Consider the following 22,024-nt stretch of genomic DNA (forward strand, 5'->3'; position numbering starts at 1 on the left):
ATCCTTTCACAAGGTCCCACGGGACGGTTTAGATCACATGATATTCAGGCCATGCTAGTGAACTGGTCTCATAATTAGCACAATGGTAGCAAGCAGAGAGTGATGGTCAAATGCTGCTGCTTGCATTGAAGACCTGTGAAAGGTTACTGTGCCATCCCACACCACACTTTGGAAAATCCCATCACTTGGCTGCACTTCTACTTCCAGCATGTGGGCAAAGATTAAAGGCTGCAGCACCAGTGGTGAGGACAAAGAAGGTATGGACAAGGGAGGTGGGGGAGCACTTACTGGGCTGCTTTGAGTCGGTGGATTGGACAGTATTCAAGGATTCATCTTCAATCTGAATGAATATGCCTCAGTTGTCACCTGTGTGGATTAGTGTGTGCCTTTGAAAACATATCAGACATACCCAAATCGAAAGCCATGGATGAACCAGGAGATTTGTCATCTGCTGAGGACTGAATCTGTTTCATTCAAGACTGGTGATCCAGAACTATATAAGAAGTCCAGGTACAACCAATGGATGGCTATCTTAAGAGCGAAAAAAACAGCCTAGAGTTGGAATTGGATGCATGTCAACTGTGGCAGAGTTTGCAAGCCATTGCTTCCTACAAAGCGAAACGCGAATGGCTGTGATGCATCATTCCCAGATGAGCTGAATGCCTTTTATACACGCTTTAAAAGGGAGAATGAAACTACATCTATGTGAATCCCTGCAGCATCTTGTGAGCCTGTGAATTTGTCTTTGACGTCAATGTCAGAACACCTTTCAAGAGTGTCCTTAATGCTGGAGATGCTAATGTCCATTAAATATAGCTGCTGTAGTGCCTTCTTTATAAATGCCTCCATATATTGGGCTCAGGATAGATCCTCAGAGATGCTGACACCCAGGAATTTAAAACTGCTCACTCTTTCCACTGCTGATCCCTCAATGAGGACTGGTGTGTGTTTGACTTATCTTCCTCAAGTCCACAATCAATTATTTGGTCTTAACACCACTCAATCAGCTGATCTGTCTCATTCCTGTATGCCTCCTCCTCACATCCGAAATTCTTCCAATAACAGTTGTATCATTGGCAAATTTATTGATGGCACCTCAGCTGTGTCTAGCCACACAGCAGTATGTGTAGAGAGAGTAGAGCAGTGTGCTAAGCACACATCCTTATGGGTGCACCAGTGTTCATTGTCAGTGAGGAGGAGATGTTATTTCCCATCCACACTGACTGAGAAAGTCAAGGATCCAGTTGCAGAGGGAGTTACAAAGGCCAAGGTTTTGGAACATGTTGATTAGTACTAAGGGTATGATTGTGTTTGATCCTGAGCTGTTATCAATGGACAGCAGCCTGACTTGGGTATTAATATTATCCAGGTGATTCAGGTCCAAGTGGAGAGCCAGTGAAATTGTAGACTTATTGTGGCGACAGGCAAATTCCAGTGGATCCAGGTCTAGGAGTTGGTTCTAATCAAGGCCAACCACTCAAAGCACTTCATCTCAATAGAGGTGAGTGCAGCTGGGCAATAGTCGTTGAGGCAGATCTCTCTGCTCTTCTTGGGCACTGGTATAATTGTCGCCCTTCAGAAGCAGGTGGAAATTTTCAAAAGCAACAGTGAGAGATGAAAGATGTCCTTGAACACTCCACCCAGTTTCTGGCACAGGTTTTCAGTGCCCTGCTAAGTACACCATCAGGACCTGACGCCTCGTGAAAGATGCTCTGATATCAGCCTCCGAGACATAGATCACAGGGTCACCAGGTGCCGCAGGGATTCATACGGGTGTAGTTTTATTTTCCCTTTCAAAGCGTGCACAAAATGTGTTAAGCTCATCTGGGAGTGAAGTATTATACAACCATTCATGCTGTTAGGTTTCGCCTTGTAGAAGTAATGCCCTGCAAACCCTGCCAGAGCTGGCGTGCATCTGAATCTGTCTTTATGTTCAATCAGATTTGGTTTTTTCTCTCTTAAAATAGCCTTGTATTGTTCGGGTCCACTGGTTTAAAATACCACAGATCTAGCCTTCAGCAGACTACAAATTTCCTGGTTTTAAAGTAGCTTATGGTTTGAGTATATCTGCTAAGTTCTTGAGGACACACACTCAGCCACACAGGTCTCAATGATGTCGTTGATGTCGTGGCATATTCAATCATAATTGAAGATGAATCCCTGAGTATTGTCCAGTCCACTGACTCAAAGCAGTCCTTTCAGCACTCCTCCACCTCCTTTGTGTTCCTCACCACTGGTGCTGAGGTCTTTAGCCTCTACCTGTACTCCGGGAGTAAAAGTACAGCCAGGAGGTTGGACTTTCCAAAGAGTGGGTGTGGGATGGCACAGTAAGCGTTCTTGACAGTGGTATAACAGTGGTCAAATGTGTTGGCTCCTCTGGTTCCACAGGTGATATGTTGGTGGTAGTTGTTCAGAGACTTCTTCAAGTTGGGTGTGTTTCATGAATGCTGATTATCAGCTCAGCAACTCCAGTGCCAGCCAGAGTTGAAATGTACACCACTACTGGGATGATGGTGGAAAACTCCCTCAGCAGATAACATGGATGACATTTGACCCCACTAGATGTTGTAGGTCTGGTGAGCTGGACTGAGACAGAACTGCAACGTCTGTGCATCACAATGAGTTAATCGTGAAACATACCCATCTCCTCTACCTTTAAAAAAGTCAGCAATCTTGTCTTTTTTGGTACATAGTGAAGCCTTTGGGCTGTAGCACTATGTCTGAAATGGCAGGGGTTAGCTAGGTTTCCATGAAACAGTCCCTAATGTCCTCTCTGGTACAGCAATCTTGCTCTGAAGTCTTTGATTTTATTTTCCAGAGGCTGTACATTCACCAGCAAGATAGCTGGGAGGTAGGGGGTCCAAGGCCTTTGTGTTTCAATCATACCTGCAGACTGGCCCCCTTTCCACGCTTCCACTTTCTTAAATGGGAACTGCACTCCTGACCCGAGTCTGCTGACCAGGGTCCACTGATTTTCAGGATCAAGAAACTTTTTTTTTGAAATGTCTTAAAGCAATGCTGCTTACTGAAGTACCCAAAGCTGTGAGTATGGATTTCAGCCACAGTAGTCCTAAACGGGAATATTTGATGATTCCCATTGGAACTACATGCAAAATGTTGCCACTTATCGGTGCCATCTTAGGAAAGGATAGGATGGATTTAGAAAGATATGGCCCAAACATGGGCAAACAGAAATAGAGTACGTGTGTGTCAGGCTTGCCTGATAGACCTGTTTGTCTTGTACGAATTTCTATGGTTGGAATAGGGAGGTTAAAGTTACATTCATTGTATCTAGACAAGAAATAAATCGCTAAGAACCCAGTTCCACTTTGACACATTAACACCAGAAGCCGTACTGAAACGGGAGGAAGAATGATTACTGGGATGAAAAAGTAATACAGATGCCCAAAATACAACAAACCGCTCCATTTGGGGAAATAACACTGTTTCCTTTTTCATGGATTTTGTATAGAGGGCATTGATCCAACCAACAAAAGTTACACAATACCAGACCTGAAACCAGGAGCAGAATATATTGTATGGATGACAGCCCTAACTAAAGCTGGAGAAGGAAAGAGTGGAGTACCTCACAAATTTTACCTAAATTACATAAGTAAGTATTTACCAGAACTCTGAATATCACAGCTAAACACACTGCCATAGATCTTTAGCTGGAGTCAAAGCTGCCACTTTCAACAGTATACACTCTCCCTTCCCAGTATATCCATTAGAGCAGAGCAGAGCACAAGGCAAAATGATTTATGCCCAGCTATCAAATAATTTGACTTATATATGAAGAATTCTTTGCCACAGGCAGCTGTGTAGCTAAGTCTTTTTATATGTTTAAGGCCGAGGTTGATAAGATTCTTGATTTATCAGGGCATGAAGGGGTCGAGGAGTTAGGGGATTGGGGCTGAAAGGGAAATGGATCAACCATGATGAAATGGCAGAGCAGACTCGATGGGCCAAATGGCCTAATTTTGCTCCTATATCTTATGGTCTAACATCAAAGGACAGTCATGCCTCAACATCACGTATCATTTGTGTAAAGTCAGAGTTTGGAAAGAAGGCAGGGAAATAACTAATTGGTCACAGAACAGAATTTCAGCATTATTTGGTACTTAGGAGAGATAAATCAGAAGGGCCACATTTGGGCAGTCAGCTGACCAGCAGATTCAAACTGTTGAAATGTTCTTGTTCTCCAGGTACAGAGCTGCACTCCAACAGCAGTTCCATCATCAGGGTCGTCATTGCAGTAACATTCTCAGTTGCCGTAGTTGTTTCTGTGTTTTGTTTATGGCAGTCGGTGAGAAGCAGGTAATATTTACTGAAATAACTCCTAGTAACATTTAGCTTATTTTAAATAGTGTTAGTGCTCCAAATATCTCAAAATTAATATGTATTGTTTTTGTTTATTCTGTACTCTTAACTTCTAAGAGCTTGCAGCTGCCAAGACTTTTAAATAATATTGATCCATATTTAGTGCTTACAACCTCCAGGTGTAATCAGAAATTCCTTTTTAAATTGTGTCTTGGCTGAATTTTGACATTTAGTGGAAAATAATTTTATGCAATCAAAATGACTGTGAGCAGCATTTTCCAAAGACTGCACTTGATGCAAAGTGGGAAAAAAAATCAGATGGAGTAAGCTACTTCCCAGGCTAACTCAATTGCTTGCGCCCTTGCTTATGCACTTGAGATTCATTTACATCACCACTTTATGTGAAGGTAATGCAGTCACTGTCAGGCCTGGGAGGGTCAAGTCCCTCCGATCATTAATGCAAACTTGTCCATAAGTGTGGAAATAAAGTTCTGCAAAATTAACAGTCAGGCACAAGCAGAGTTCAGTTCAGTCTTGCATCCACTGGAATGATTCAGAGGACAGCAGATAAAATTAACTCATTCATTGCACAATATAGTTTGAATGATTTGCTGAGGTCATAGCTTTGCTCATTCACCATAAAATGGGTCTATCTAAATTCATTTTCCCAATTACTTCAAAAGCATAAAATCAGATCTCTGCTGTTAATCTTTTTAAGTTTGTCTGATGTTGTCAAATGGCAGGCAAGGAAATGGTGCCAAAATTGGTTTGAAAATGTCATTTTGATGGTCTGCTTCTTCACTGTAAATCCATTGTTCTACTTTAGGCCCATTAAATTTGAGTAACTTGCCCAGTTTCCTGCTCTAGGTCAGTCAACATTATGAGGAGGACCTAATTCTAGCATGAAATGGGGACTTCTCTGATGGTCCCCACGGAAGTCCCAAAAAATAATTTGGCGAATGCCTGCTGGAGAGTTCTCATCATGGAAGATTTATAGGATATACAATTACATAATCAGTCCTCAAGCTAGGTTGCATAAAGTGCTCTTCTCATTTGTATTTTGTTTTGACGTAGGACTTTGTCTATTTTATCAAAACTTACATCTCATCTGTATGTTAAAAAGATTCCTGATCCAGCTAATTGTACATGGGCAAAGGAATACACTGCAATCAAGGTAAAATGTTTAAATTTATATTCTATGTTTAAAAAATACATTCTGCATGGGTTGGGAAAATATTGGTATTCGCATCTTATTTGGAGAATTCTTCCCAATCTGCCAATCAATACAAATAGCATCGCTTTCAACAGACCTTAGCAGCTCTTGTGTAGGCCACTAGATGGCGCACTATGCAAGCACTATTCCCTGCTTCAGATTAAGAAACAAGGCAATAATAACCCTAAATATATGCAAAACAGCCAGTCATACTACATGGAAACAGGCACTTTGGTTGAATTGGTCTATTCCAACCAAGATGCCCATCTAATCTAGGGCAATTCATGTACCTGTCCAATTATCTTTTGCATGTTGTGAATGAACCTGCCTCAGCCACTTCTTCTGGTACCTCATTTCCATACACACACAATCCTCTACAAGATGCTGCCCCTTGGGTTCCTATTAAATCTCTCTCCCCTTAAAACTCTATCTACCTTCTTGTTCTTGGTTCCCCAATCCTAGGAAACATGCTGTATGTTTCATCGTACCTGTCTGTGCCTCATGATTTTATATACCCAAAATTATTCCTTATTCTCCTACATGCCAATTAATAAAGTCCTAGTCTACTCAACCTCTCTCTATAACTCAGTCCTTTGAGTCTTGCCAACATTCTTGTAAACTTTTTATGCACTCCTTCTAGCCTAATAGCATTTTTCCTTTGCAGGGCATCCAAATCTGAACACAATGTGTCCTCACCATTATCTTGTATAATAACTCCAACATAATATCCAATATCCATAACCTAATGCCTGACTGAAGGCCAGGATGCCAAAAGGCTTTTTCACTAACCTATCTACTTGTGATGCCACTTATGGAGAACAATGTACAGGTTGAGCACCCCATATCTGAAATGCATGGGGCCAACAATGTTTCAAATTTTTTTGGATTTTGGAATATTTATATAATGTCTAAACACAGGATCTATTTACATTACATATACAGCCTATACATATACCCTCTAGGTAGTTTTATTTAATATGGTTAATTATTTTGTGCATGAAACAATATGTACATTGAGCCATCAGGAAGGTAAGCTATCCTATCACTACCTCACCCATGCAGATGGACAGTCAGTGGCTGTTTGGCTTTGCCAATTCTCTGAATTTACATGCTACCAGAAAGCAGTCTTTGTCTTGCACTTGTTCAACACACATAACAGTAAAAATTATTACAACCCAATAATATAATGAAAATATAGTATGTGCCAGTTAATAAAAGCAGCACAGCAGCATCAGGGATCAGCTGTTGAACACCAACAAACAACGGCAGGCTTTCGGTCTCCACCTACGATGCCGTGTCTTGTTTAAAATATTGCAGTACAGTGTATTTGTATTTTACTTCTTTTGGGTTTTATGTAAGGTATTAGATCAAAAGATTGAATTTAATCACAGGTAAATGTAACAAAAACTGAAAAAGTCCACATTTTATTTTTAAACTCAATAATGACTCTGGTCATAGAACCATAGAAACCATAGAAACTACAGCACAGAAACAGGCCCTTTGGCCCTTCTTGGCTGTGCCGAACCATTTTCTGCCTAGTCCCACTGACCTGCACAAGGACCCTATCCCTCCATACACCTCCCATCCATGTATCTGTCCAATTTATTTTTAAGTGTTAAAAAAGAACCCGCATTTACCGCCTCATCTGGCAGCTCATTCCATACTCCCACCACTCTCTTTGTGAAGAAGCCCCCCCCCAATGTTCCCTTTAAACTTTCCCCCCCTCACCCTTAACCCATGTCCTCTGGTTTTTTTCTCCCCTTGCCTCAGTGGAAAAAGCCTGCTTGCATTCACTCTATCTATACCCATCATAATTTTATAAACCTCTATGAGATCTCCCCTCATTCTTCTACGCTCCAGGGAATAAAGTCCTAACCTATTCAACCTTTCTCTGTAACTGAGTTTCAACCTTATTTATATCCTTCCTGTAATTCGGTGACCAAAACTGGACACAATACTCCAGATTCGGCCTCACCAATGCCTTATACAACCTCATCATAACATTCCAGCTCTTATACTCAATACTTCGATTAATAAAGGCCAATGTACCAAAAAGCTCTCTTTACTACCCTATCTACCTGTGACGCCACTTTTAGGGAATTTTGTATCTGTATTCCCAGACCCCTCTGTTCCACTGCACTCCTCAGTGCCTTACCATTAACCTGTATGTTCTACCTTGGTTTGTCCTTCCAACGTGCAATACCTCACACTTGTCTGTATTAAACTCCATCTGCCATTTTTCAGCCCATTTTTCCAGCTGGTCCAAATCCCTCTGCAGGCTCTGAAAACCTTCCTCACTGTCTACTACACCTCCAATCTTTGTATCATCAGCAAATTTGCTGATCCAATTTACCACATTATCATCCAGATCATTGATATAGATGACAAATAACAATGGACCCAGCACTGATCCCTGTGGCATACCACTAGTCACAGGCCTCCACTCAGAGAAGCAATTCTCTACTACCACTCTTTGGCTTCTTCTATTGAGCCAATGTCTAATCTAATTTACCACTTCTCCATATATACCTAGCGACTGAATTTTCCTAACTAACCTCCCATGCGGGACCTTGTCAAAGGCCTTACTGAAGTCCATGTAGACAATATCCACTGCCTTCCCTTCATCCACTTTCCTGGTAACCTCCTCGAAAAACTCCAATAGATTGGTCAAACATGACCTACCACGCACAAAGCCATGTTGACTCTCCCTAATAAGTCCCTGTCTATCCAAATGCTTGTAGATTCTGTCTCTTAGTACTTCCTCCAATAACTTACCCACTACCAACGTTAAACTTCCTGGCCTATAATTTCCCGGATTACTTTTTGATCCTTTTTGAAACAACGAAACAACATGAGCCACTCTCCAATCCTCCAGCACCTCACCTGTAGACAGCGACATTTTAAATATTTCTGCCAGGGTCCCTGCAATTTCAGCACTAGTCTCCCTCAAGGTCCGAGGGAACACTCTGTCAGGTCCCGGGGATTTATCCACTTTAATTTTCCTCAAGACAGCAAGGACCTCCACCTTTTCGATCTGTACAGTTTCCATGATCTCACTACTTGTTTCCCTTAATTCCATAGACTTCACGCCAATTTCCTTAGTAAATACAGACGCAAAAAACCTATTTAAGATCTCCCCCATTTTCTTTGGTTCCGCACATAGCCGACCACTCTGATCTTCAAGAGGACCAATTTTATCCCTTACAATCCTTTTGCTCTTAATATACCTGTAAAAGCTATTTGGATTATCCTTCACTTTGACTGCCAAGGCAACCTCATGTCTTTTTTTAGCCCTCCTGATTTCTTTCTTAAGTATTTTCTTGCACTTCTTATACTCCTCAAGCACCTTATTTACTCCCTGCTTCCTATACATGTCATACAACTCCCTCTTCTTCTTTATCAGAGTTGCAATATCCCTTGAGAACCAAGGTTCCTTATTCCTATTCACTTTGCCTTTAATCCTGACAGGAACATACAAACTCTGCACTCTCAAAATTTCTCCTTTGAAGGCTTTCCACCTACCGATCACATCTTTGCCAGAGAACAACCTGTCCCAATCCTTGCTTTTTAGATCCCTTCTCATTTCTTCAAATTTGGCCTTCTTCCAGTTCAGAACCTCAACCCTAGGACCAGATCTATCCTTGTCCACGATCAAATTGAAACTAATGGTGTTATGATCACTGGAACCGAAGTGCTCCCCTACACAGACTTCCATCACTTGTCCTAACTCATTTCCTAACAGGAGATCCAATATTGCATCCCCTCTAGTTGGTCCCTCTATATATTGATTTAGAAAACTTTCCTGAACACGTTTTACAAACTCTAAACCATCTAGACCCCTAACAGTATGGGAGTCCCAATCAATATATGGAAAATTAAAATCCCCTACCACCACAACTTTATGTTTCCTGCAGTTGCCTGCTATCTCTCTGCAGATTTGCTCTTCCAAGTCTCGTTGACTATTGGGGGTAATACAATCCCACTAATGTGGCCATACCTTTCCTCTTTCTCAGCTCCACCCATAAGGACTCAGTAGACAAGCCCTCTAATCTGTCCTGCCTGAGCACTGCTGTAATATTTTCCCTAATAAGCAATGCTACTCCCCCACCTTTCATTCCTCTGCCTTGATCACATCTGAAACATTGGAACCCTGGAATATTAAGCTGTCAGTCCTGCCCCTCCTGTAGCCAAGTTTCACTAATTGCTATAACGTCATAATTCCACGTGTCAATCCACGCCTTCAACTCATCCGCCTTCCCCACAATACTCCTGGCATTGAAATATATACACCTCAGAAGATTTTTACCACCACTTACAACCTTTCCATTAGCGGATTTGCTTGAACTTTTAACATCATTTATTTTTACCCCAGCCACACTGTCAGCTCTGGCACTCTGGTTCCCATCCCCCTGCAAATTTAGTTTAAAGCCTCCCCAAAAGCACTAACAAACCTCCCTGAAAGGATATTGGTCCCCCTGTAGTTCAAGTGTAACCTGTCTCTCTTGTACAGGTCATGTTATACTCAAACATTGGATTTTAGGTGGAGATGAAATTTAGATCTAGTACTAGGTAATGAACCGGGTCAGGTCACAGATCTCTCAGTGGGTGAGCATCTGGGGGACAGTGACCACCGCTCCCTGGCCTTTAGCATTATCATGGAAAAGGATAGAATCAGAGAGGACAGGAAAATTTTTAATTGGGGAAGGGCAAATTATGAGGCTATAAGGCTGGAACTTGCGGATGTGAATTGGGATGATGTTTTTGCAGGGAAATGTACTATGGACATGTGGTCGATGTTTAGAGATCTCTTGCAGGATGTTAGGGATAAATTTGTCCTGGTGAGGAAGATAAAGAATGGTAGGGTGAAGGAACCATGGGTGACAAGTGAGGTGGAAAATCTAGTCAGGTGGAAGAAGGCAGCATACATGAGGTTTAGGAAGCAAGGATCAGATGGGTCTATTGAGGAATATAGGGAAGCAAGAAAGGAGATTAAGAAAGGGCTGAGAAGAGCAAGAAAGGGGCATGAGAAGGCCTTGGCGAGTAGGGTAAAGGAAAACCCCAAGGCATTCTTCAATTTTATGAAGAAAAAAAAGATGACAGGAGTGAAGGTAGACCGATTAGAGATAAAGGTGGGAAGATGTGCCTGGAGGCTGTGGAAGTGAGCGAGGTCCTCAGTGAATACTTCTCTTCAGTATTCACCAATGAGCGGGAACTTGATGATGGTGAGGACAATATGAGTGAGGTTGATGTTCTGGAGCATGTTGATATTAAGGGAGAGGAGGTGTTGGAGTTGTTAAAATACATTAGGACGGATAAGTCCCCGGGGCCTGATGGAATATTCCCCAGGCTGCTCCACGAGGCGAGGGAAGAGATTGCTGAGCCTCTGGCTAGGATCTTTATGTCCTCGTTGTCCACGGGAATAGTACCGGAGGATTGGAGGGAGGCGAATGTTGTCCCCTTGTTCAAAAAAAGTAGTAGGGATAGTCCATGTAATTATAGACCAGTGAGCCTTACGTCTGTGGTGGGATAGCTGTTGGAAAAGATTCTTAGAGATAGGATCTCTGGGCATTTAGAGAATCATGGTCTGATCAGGGACAGTCAGCATGGTTTTGTGAAGGGCAGATCGTGTCTAACAAGCCTGATTAGAGTTCTTTGAGGAGGTGACCAGGCATATAGATGAGGGTAGTGCAGTGGATGTGATCTCTATGGATTTTAGTAAGGCATTTGACAAGGTTCCACACGGTAGGTTTATTCAGAACGTCCAAAGGCATGGGATCCAGGGAAGTTTAGCCAGGTGGATTCAGAATTGGCTTGCCTGCAGAAGGCAGAGGGTCGTGGTGGAGGGAGTACATTCAGATTGGAGGATTGTAACTAGTGGTGTCCCACAAGGATCTGTTCTGGGACTTCTACTTTTCGTGATTTTTATTAATGACCTCGATGTGGGGGTAGAAGGGTGGGTTGGCAAGTTTGCAGACGACACAAAGGTTGGTGGTGTTGTAGATAGTGTAGAGGATTGTCAAAGATTGCAGAGAGACATCGATAGGATGCAGAAGTGGGCTGAGAAGTGGCAGATGGAGTTCAACCAGGAGAAGTGTGAGGTGGTACACTTTGGAAGGACAAACTCCAAGGCAGAGTACAAAGTAAATGGCAGGATACTTGGTAGTGTGGAAGAGCAGAGGGATCTGGGGTTACATGTCCACAGATCCCTGAAAGTTGCCTCACAGCTGGATAGGGTAGTTGAGAAAGCTTATGGGGTGTTAGCTTTCATAAGTCAAGGGATAGAGTTTAAGAGTCACGAGGTAATGATGCAGCTCTATAAAACTCTGGTTAGGCCACACTTGGAGTACTGTGTCCAGTTCTGGTCACTTCACTATAGGAAGGATGTGGAAGCATTGGAAAGGGTACAGAGGAGATTTACCAGGATGCTGCCTGGTTTAGAAAGTATGCATTATGATCAGAGATTAAGGGAGCTAGGGCTTTACTCTTTGGAGAGGAGGAGGATGAGAGGAGACATGATAGAGGTGTACAAGATAATAAGAGGAATAGATAGAGTGGATAGCCAGTGCCTCTTCCCCAGGGCACCACTGCTCAATACAAGAGGACATGGCTTTAAAGTAAGGGGTGGGAAGTTCAAGGGGGATATTAGAGGAAGGTTTTTTACTCAGAGAGTGGTTGGTGCGTGAAATGCACTGCCTGGGTCAGTGGTGGAGGCAGATACACTGAAGTTTAAGAGACTACTAGACAGGTATATGGAGGAATTTAAGGTGGGGGGTTATATGGCTGGCAGGGTTTGAGGGTTGGCACAACATTGTGGGCCAAAGGGCCTGTACTGTACTACTCTATGTTCTATGTTCTATTTCATGCAAAAATAATGTTTTGTAATTAACAAAAAATAAGAAGATTTCCACTTACAAAGGATGATAAATACAGCACCAAACATTGTGAGGAAGAACATCAGAAGTGGTTGAGGGATATGAAAGTGGATACTCTCAGGATGAAACACAGTGCTGGATGACTTTTGTTTGAATGTTTCTTCCAGTGTCCTCTGCCTCATTAACGATTTGTGTTGCAGCAATCTTTCTTTAATTTTTATAAGCTGACATAATTTCTTGTTCTGTATTAGAAACATAGAAACATAGAAAATAGGTGCAGGAGTAGGCCATTCGGCCCTTCGAGCCTGCACCGCCATTTATTATGATCATGGCTGATCATCCAACTCAGAACCCCGCCCCAGCCTTCCCTCCATACCCCCTGACCCCTGTAGCCACAAGGGCCATATCTAACTCCCTCTTAAACATAGCCAATGAACTGGCCTCAACAGTTTGCTGAGGCAGAGAATTCCACAGACTCACCACTCTCTGTGTGAAGAAGTTTTTCCTAATCTCGGTCCTAAAAGGCTTCCCCTCTATCCTCAAACTGTGACCCCTCGTTCTGGACTTCCCCAACATCCGGAACAATCCTCCTGCATCTAGCCTGTCCAATCCCTTTAGGATCTTATACGTTTCAATCAGATCCCCCCTCAATCTTCTAAATTCCAACGAGTACAAGCCCAGTTCATCCAGTCTTTCTTCATATGAAAGTCCTGCCATCCCAGGAATCAATCTGGTGAACCTCCTTTGTACTCCCTCTATGGCAAAGATGTCTTTCCTCAGATTAGGGGACCAAAACTGCACACAATACTCCAGGTGTGGTCTCACCAAGGCCTTGTACAACTGCAGTAGTACCTCCCTGCTCCTGTACTCGAATCCTCTCGCTATAAATGCCAGCATACCATTCGCCTTTTTCACCGCCTGCTGTACCTGCATGCCCACTTTCAATGACTGGTGTATAATGACACCCAGGTCTCGTTGCACCTCCCCTTTTCCTAATCGGCCACCATTCAGATAATAATCTGTTTTCCCATTTTTGCCAAAGTGGATAACTTCACATTTATCCACATTAAATTGCATCTGCCATGAATTTGCCCACTCACCCAACCTATCCAAGTCACCCTGCATCCTCTTAGCATCCTCCTCACTGCTAACACTGCCGCCCAGCTTCGTGTCATCCGCAAACTTGGAGATGCTGCATTTAATTCCCTCATCCAAGTCATTAATATATATTGTAAACAACTGGGGTCCCAGCACTGAGCCTTGCGGTACCCCACTAGTCACCGCCTGCCATTCTGAAAAGGTCCCGTTTATTGAATGCATGTTGCCATCATACATTTTCTCCATGTACCTATGGGCATCTTTTCATCTTCACTGTTATCTAACTTCTGTGTGCAACAGCAAACATTCAAACTGTCATCATTCTCAATGCTGTTGAAGTTGTTGAGAATTGAGAACATGGGACTTTATTTACCTATGTAATAACAGTATTTAATTATTTGCATTGGATCCTTAGATATTTTGTGACGAGATGTTGTCCGTGAGTTACACATTGAATGGCAAATATGTTAGATACAGCCTTTTCAATAAGTAATAACTCCATGGTGACATCCCGTCATTGATGGTGCTCAGTCTGTTGTACAAGCAAGAATGTTGATGAGCAGAATGTCCTTCTTTTTGAAAAACTGCTCAACAATCTCAAATATTAGCTCCCCCTTTGTATCTGTTTCTAGTCCCCAAAACATCTCTTGAACAATGCTTTTTACCTTTTATGAAATGAACATAACCAAGAAGGAAAGATTTGTTGCCTGGCAAAGCTATGACTCAGAATTTCATCTATTTGTCTTTAAAACAGTCATTGCTGAGTGGAATCTCTTTAATTATTTGGTCTGGTGACTTATGCAAAACTGTGCTGAAAACATCCCTTACTGCCGGCAGAATCAGTTCTTCTCCAAGTGTACAGGGGCTTTCCAAATTTGGCAATGAAATATTGTATGAAACACATAAACCATCACTGTTGTTACAAAATACTGGCAACAATGTTTTAGTGTTTCCTGTTTCTGAAATTTTTCATGCAGTGACTGAAAATAAGCCAAGTTCTTATCTACTTTATCAGAGCATATTCTCTTCAAATTTTCAAGAAGTCTGGATGGTTTTATTGCCTCATTTGAAAAATAATGTTTCACACAACAAATGGCTGCTGTTGGTGCTGGTACAATTCCCTATTTCAGATACTCTACACCATGCGGTCTACACTTCTTTTTTGTTTGGTCTCCTTTTGCCATTTTCATTATGAATTAAACAACATCATGAGAAACATCCTACAACATGCTACTTACTGCCAGAATTGGAGTGACCATTTTGCCTATTTTCTTCTGAGAATCTCCTTGAATACTGGCCCTTCACTTGGTGACCTGAAAGTGTAATAAATTGACAATTGGTGCATTTATCTTTAGGTTTGAGCATTTGTCAACTTTTTTGCTAATTAACTAACTTCCCCTGAGGTGTTCTACAGGGATCTGTTCTGGGACCCCTCCTCTGTGATTTTTATAAATGATATGAGGAAGTAGAAGAATGTGTTAGTAAGTTTGCAGATGACACAGAAGTTGGGGGTGTTGTGGATGGTCTGGAGGGTTGTCAGAGGTTACAGCGTGACATCAGTAGGATGCAGAACTGGGCTGAGAAGTGGCAGATGGGGTTCAACCCAGACAAGTGTGAAGTGGTTCATTTCGGCAGGTTGATTTTGAAGACAGAATATAATATTAATGGAAAGACTCTTGGTAGTGTGGAGGATCAGCAAGATCTTGGGGTCCGTGTCCATAGGACACTCAAACTTGCTGCGCAGGTTGACTGTTGTTAGGAAGGTGTATGGTGTGATGTACTTCTTCAACCCTGGGATTGAATTCAGGAACCCTGAGGTAATGTTAAAGCTAAATAAGTCCACGGTTAGACCCCACTTGGAGTACTGTGTTCAATTCTGGTCACTTCAGTACAGGAAGGATGTGGATACTATAGAGAGTGCACAGGAGACTTACAAGGATGTTGCCTGGATTGGAGAGCATGCCATATGAGAATAGGTTGAGTAAACTCGGCCTTTTCTCCTTGGAGCGACAGAGGATGAGGTGACTTGATAGAAGTGTATAAGATGATGAAGGCATTGGTCCTGTGGATAGCCAGAGGCCTTTTCCCAGGGCTGAAATGGCTAACACAAGGGGCATAGTTTTAAGCTGCTTGGAAGTAGGTACAGAGAGGATGGCAGGGGTAAGTTTTCCCCCCAGAGAGCAATGTGACAGCCCGCGATGGTGGTGGAGGCAGATGGAATAGGGTCTTTTAAAAGACTCTTTGATAGGCACATGGAACTTAGAAAAATAGAGGGCTATGCCGTAGGGAAATTCTAGGCAGTTTCTAGAGTAGGTTACCTGGTGGCACAACATTGTGGGCCGAGGGGCCTGTGATGTGCTGTAGATTTCTATGCTCTATATCCTAATAAGCGATTGACTGTGGTTGTTAAGCCCAGCCGTTCCTTAAGTTATGACATCATCATAGGTCAGGCAAAATCCTCTTTGCCTGAAGTAAAGTGGGGCAACAATATCTTGATTATGTCATGCGCTAGAGAAATGCCATCAAGACCATTCGATAGGGCAGATTCTGAACATTACCCCATGAACTCCATACTGTAATTCACAGGAACTGTGTCACTGCATGATTAGAGCATGGGAATCATACTAGCCAACTGTATACAGTAGTGAAAGGTAATATCTGGCTATAACACAGGCCCTTCAGTCCAGATTTCTCATAATATGCCAAATACATAAGTATTGCATTGCTTTTGAACAACTATAATGCATGTCAAGCAAACTTTGGTGGATTAGCAAGAGATGAGGTGGTTACATGACCATTCATGAGAGGCACTGCAGATCAGATTCTTAAGAAATTCATCTTAAATTAAGCCTGCAATCCCTCAGCTGCCCCCTCTCACCACAGCCTTTATCTTTATTGCCCCTTTAAAAACTCCCAGTGCCCCGGGGGGGGGGGTGAGAAATATCACCCACTATGGGGATCACTGAAACCACCTTCTATATCCATTGCCCTGCCCTCATTAACCTATTCCAATCAACAATGTACTGTCTGATATAGTGAAATTTTGCCTTGTTAATTTAACTTGTGGACTGGATCTGTCCCTTTATATATAAAATAGCCAAATATAACCAAAGGTCACTGGTCCCAAAATATTACACTTAGCAACACCTTTGACTACTGCAGAAAAGTGTGTGCACCTGGAAGTCCTGGAATTTTTGAGCTGATGCCACTGTCACTTCAACTTCACTCATCATTGGAGTTCTCTTGCAGCAGCAGACTTGCTTCATTCGATTTCTCAGCAGTTCTGCTGCGAAATCTATGTACTTAACCTGGCACAAATCCAGGTTAAGCCATCCATTTCAGTGCAGATGACCACTTAAGAGGCACAGTATTCGTTGGATTTAATTTTAAATATGCATTTAGCTTTGTTGTTTTTGAATGTTTATTAATGCCTGGTTCAGCACAGAAGTAGATTACCCAATTGTCAAAGCAACTTCGTGGAATTTCTTTTATAAGTCAACCTAATTAATAAAACTCTGAACATAGCCCTTATGAATAGAAGTCTTACTGCAACAGTATAAGGTGTTACCAAGATCACATCTAGAACACTGAACAATTTTGGTGCAGTTAAGTAAATATATTAGTTTTAAATAAACAAAACATACATTTGCAAGTTTCATAATTCTCAAATTTGCTCCTTTTATTTGGTACAGGGCAATCTGGATTTAACTTGTCCTTACTTCCAAGCTGACACAACTTCAGCTTATGAAGATCCTGAGACTCTACAAGTGGAGGAGATGTCATCTGTCCAGGAACTCTGCAGTGGTATGGAGGCTGTTAATCAAGACCAGAGCAGCCAGCTGTCCACATTTCATATTCAGCCCACGGCTAGTCAGCCACAGCAGAGTGAGGACTTGAGCCAAGATCTTTCACCAGGGAACAGTCAAGTGGCCATTCTGGATTACAAATGCCAACTCCCTTGTTCATATATCGAAAAGTTGTCCCCTGGGGAAATTACTCACCAACTAACAGATTCAATAAATTCTGCAAGAGACCAAAGCATTGGATACATACCTTCCAACTTTATACATGTTACAGACAACACTACAGAGACCAGTCAAGATTTTGTTAACAGCTTTTCATTCATGCCTCTTCCGTCCCTATCCAGAATGGAACTCACTTACGAAGGGAAATTAACATTAGATGTGGTGAGAATTGACTGTAGTTCAATTGTAGAATAATTTTCTTAATCCATACAGCGAGTATTTTGAGAGCACTTCAGACTATTACAGCTCACCATTTGGGCACATCTTGTTTGTTTCTTTCTACAACTGATAATTGAGTATCCAGCTAAATAAATTGCATATGCCTTCGCCTGGATTGAGGATTATGGACAACCATAAGTGGAACCAAGTGAATAGCAGTGCCTCATATCAGTTATACGTATTGTGAGAAAGCTGGACATTACCTTGGGTAATCTGTATAACTACTATGCTGATAACTGGGAACATTTACAGGTTATTTTTCCCTCCATGACATAGTTTACTCTTGTGCCACAAGATAGATTTTGTCAATACCATTTAACAGCAGAACCAGAACTTAAAATTTAATACTGTCTTGTCTAAGACAAGAGTTAGCGTGCAGACTGGTGTCTGATGAAGGTGTAAGTACCATTAGTATCAGCTCTCTGTATCTGGCCTGATGAAGCGATTCTAGGTTGCGGGCCAGGTCCAGCCCTTTGAAGGGGCACTTTATATAATCATTAAATCCATTGGTGATACTGTGCTATACAAACTGGGAAGGTGCTATATTTGATACCCAGATGATAGTAAGAGTATCCAAGTATGATGTTGCTAATAATGTGATTGACATTTAAGTTTAAATTCAGTTTTGATTCTCCCATTAATAAATAGCATATCAGCAATATCATGCCTAAAACCTAATGGCCATTCAGGTGAAATCTTGAGAATGTGTGGTATTATCAATTGTCTAAAAGGTAAGAAAAATTATACGATTAAGGCAAGTGCCCATTTATAGCACTCTGAAGTCAACAAATGTCATAATTTGGAAATAAATCATAACTGGCTTAAAGCTGCGGGGTTGTATTACTGGAAACACTTAACATCCTAATTCAAATCCTGACCACACACACAAGCTTAACTTTTTTTTTGTTTGAAAGGATTACAGCTGACACCCAATCTATATTGAACATATTCAGTGCTGATGTGGGACTTGAAATGAATCTTCTGATGTGCAATGTTATATTAACTGGGGGCAACCAAAGAAAGAATTTCATTCTATCTGGCAAGGTTATGGCAGTTACTGGAGGAGATGGCAGTTGAATGCATGGCTGAGGAGTTGGTGCAGGGAGCAGGGTTTTAGATTTTTGGACCATTGGGATCTCTTCTGGGGAAGGTGGGACCTGTACAGATTGGATGGGTTGCACCTGAACTCGAGGGGGAGCAATATCCTTGCAGGTAGGTTTGCTAGCATGGTTCGGGAGGGTTTAAACTAATTTGCAAGGGGGATGGGACTTGAAGCGATAGAGCAGTGAAAGAAATGCATGGAGTAAAGCCAGATCTAACATATAGAGAGGCTTTGAGGAAAGAGAAGCAGAATAAACAGTGTAAAGTCAGTAAGGTAGAAGGGCTGAAGTGTGTGTACCTCAATGCAAGAAGCATCAGGAACAAAGGTGATGAACTGAGAGCTTGGATACATACGTGGAATTATGATGTAGTGGCCATTACAGAGACTTGGCTGTCACCAGGGCAGGAATGGATTCTCAATATTCCTGGATTTCAGTGCTTTAAAAGGGATGGGGGGGGTAGGAGGGGAGGGGTGGCTTTACTGGTCAGGGATACTATTACAGCTACAGAAAGGGTGGGTAATGCAGCAGGATCCTCTTTTGAGTCAGTATGGGTGGAAGTCAGGAACAGGAAGGGAGCAGTTACTCTATTGGGGGTATTCTATAGGCCCCTGGTAGCAGCAGAGATACAGTGGAGCAGATTGGGAGGCAGATTTTGGAAAGGTGCGAAAATAACAGGGTTGTTATCATGAAAACACGAGGAATTCTGCAGATGCTGGAAATTCAAGCAAAACACAGCAAAGTTGCTTTTTTAAAGAAAGGGGCCTCCCTTCCTCCACCATCAACTCTGCTCTCAAACGCATCTCCCCCATTTCACACACATCTGCTCTCACTCCATCCTCCCATCACCCCACTAGGAATAGGGTTCCCCTGGTCCTCACCTACCACCCCACCAGCCTCCGGGTCCAACATATATATTCTCCTTAACTTCCGCCACCTCCAACAGAATCCCACCACTAAGCACATCTTTCCCTCCCCCCGCCTCTGCATTCCGCAGGGATCGCTCCCTACACGACTCCCTTGTCCATTCGTCCCCCCCATCCCTCCCCACTGATCTCCCTCCTGGCACTTATCCTTGTAAGCAGAACAAGTGCTACACATGCCCTTATACTTCCTCCCTTACCATTATTCAAGGCCCCAGACAGTCCTTCCAGGTGAGGCAACACTTCACCTGTGAGTCGGCTGGTGTGATATACTGCATCCGGTGCTCCCAATGTGGCCTTCTATATATTGACGAGACCTGACGCAGACTGGGAGATCATTTTGCTGAACACCTACGCTCTGTCCGCCAGAGAAAGCAGGATCTCCCAGTGGCCACACATTTTAATTCCATGTCCCATTCCCATTCTGATATGTCTGTCCACGGCCTCCTCTACTGTAAAGATGAAGCCACACTCAGGTTGGAGGAACAACACCTTGTATTCCATCTGGGTAGCCTCCAACCTGATGGCATGAACATTGACTTCTCTAACTTCCGCTAATGACCCACCTCCCCCTCGTACCCCATCCATTATTTATTTATATACACACATTCTTTCTCTCTTTTTCCTCCCTCTGTCCCTCTGACTACCCCTTGCCCATCCTCTGGGTTTCCCCCCTCCCCCTTTTCCTTCTCCCTGGGCCTCCTATCCCATGATCCTCTCATATCCCTTTTGCCAATCACCTGTCCAGCTCTTGGCTCCATCCCTCCCTCTCCCGTCTTCTCCTATCATTTTGGATCTCCCCCTCCCACTTTCAAATCTCTTACTAGCTCTTCCTTCAGTTAGTCCTGACGAAGGGTCTCGGCCCGAAACGTCGACTGTACCTCTTCCGAGAGATGCTGCCTGACCTGCTGCGTTCACCAGCAACTTTGATGGGTTGTTATCATGGGCAACTTTAACTTCCCTAATATTGATTAGCACCTAATTAGTTCCAAGGATTTAGGTGGGGCAGAGTTTGTTAAGTGCGCCCAGGACAGATTCCTGTCACAGTATGTGGACAGGCCGACCAGGGGGAATGCCATACTAGATCTAGTACTAGGTAATGAACTGGGTCAGATCACAGATCTCTCAGTGGGTGAGCATCTGGGGGACAGTGACCAGCCCTCCCTGGCCTTTAGCATTATCATGGAAAAGGATAGAATCAGAGAGGACAGGAAAATTTTTAATTGGGGAAGGGCAAACTATGAGGCTATAAGGCTAGAACTTGCTGGTGTGAATTGGGATGATGTTTTTGCAGGGAAATGTACTACGGACATGTGGTTGATGTTTAGAGATCTCTTGAAGGATGTTAGGGATAAATTTGTCCCAGTGAGGAAGATAAAGAATGGTAGGGTGAAGGAACCATGGGTGACAATTGAGGTGGAAAATCTAGTCAGGTGGAAGAAGGCAGCATACATGAGGTTTAGGAAGCAGGGATCAGATGGGTCTATTGAGGAATATAGGAAAGCAAGGAAGGAGCTTAAGAAGGGGCTGAGAAGAGCAGGAAGGGGGCATGAGAAGGCCTTGGCGAGTAGGGTAAAGGAAAATCCCAAGGCATTCTTCAATTATGTGAAGAAAAAAGGATGACAGGACCGATTAGAGATAAAGGTGGGAAGCTGTGCCTGGAGTCTGTGGAAGTGAGCGAGGTCCTCAATGAATACTTCTCTTCAGTATTCACCAATGAGAGGGAACTTGATGGCGGTGAGGACAATGAGTGCGGTTGATGTTCTGGAGCATGTTGATATTAAGGGAGAGGAGGTGTTGGAGTTGTTAAAATACATTAGGACCAATAAGTCCCCGGGGCCTGACGGAATATTCTCCAGGCTGCTCCACAGGGCGAGGGAAGAGATTGCTGAGCCTCTGGCTAGGATCTTTATGTCCTTGTTGTCCACGAGAATGGTACCGGATTGGAGGGAGGCGAATGTTGTCCCCTTGTTCAAAAAAAAGGTAGTAGGGATAGTCTGGGAAATTATAGACCAGTGAGCCTTACGTCTGTGGTGGGAAAGCTGTTGGAAAAGACTCTTAGAGATAGGATCTCTGGGTATTTAGAGAATCATGGTCTCATCAGGGACAGTCAGCATGGCTTTGTGAAGGGCAGATTGTGTCTAACAAGCCTGATAGAGTTCTTTGAAGAGGTGACCAGGCATATAGATGAGGGTAGTGCAGTGGATGTGATCTATATGGATTTTAGTAAGGCATTTGACAAGGTTCCACATGG

General features: G+C 42.9%; 1 protein-coding gene across 2 annotated transcripts in view; it reads left to right on the forward strand.

Moving 5' to 3' along the window:
• Positions 1 to 18,562, forward strand: part of il12rb2 (interleukin 12 receptor, beta 2a) — an 87,537-nt gene extending 68,975 nt beyond the window's left edge. For both annotated transcript variants that reach the window (XM_063064953.1, XM_063064954.1), the window contains 4 exons: positions 3,473 to 3,613; positions 4,206 to 4,317; positions 5,395 to 5,494; positions 17,196 to 18,562. In XM_063064953.1, coding sequence (XP_062921023.1) covers positions 3,473 to 3,613; positions 4,206 to 4,317; positions 5,395 to 5,494; positions 17,196 to 17,723 — 881 coding nt within the window. In that variant the 3' untranslated portion in view covers positions 17,724 to 18,562. The remainder of the gene's footprint in view (positions 1 to 3,472; positions 3,614 to 4,205; positions 4,318 to 5,394; positions 5,495 to 17,195) is intronic.
• The last annotated feature ends 3,462 nt before the right edge of the window (positions 18,563 to 22,024 follow it).

The sequence above is a fragment of the Mobula hypostoma genome, chromosome 12 (assembly GCF_963921235.1).
Source record: "Mobula hypostoma chromosome 12, sMobHyp1.1, whole genome shotgun sequence".
Classification (NCBI taxonomy): domain Eukaryota; kingdom Metazoa; phylum Chordata; class Chondrichthyes; order Myliobatiformes; family Myliobatidae; genus Mobula; species Mobula hypostoma.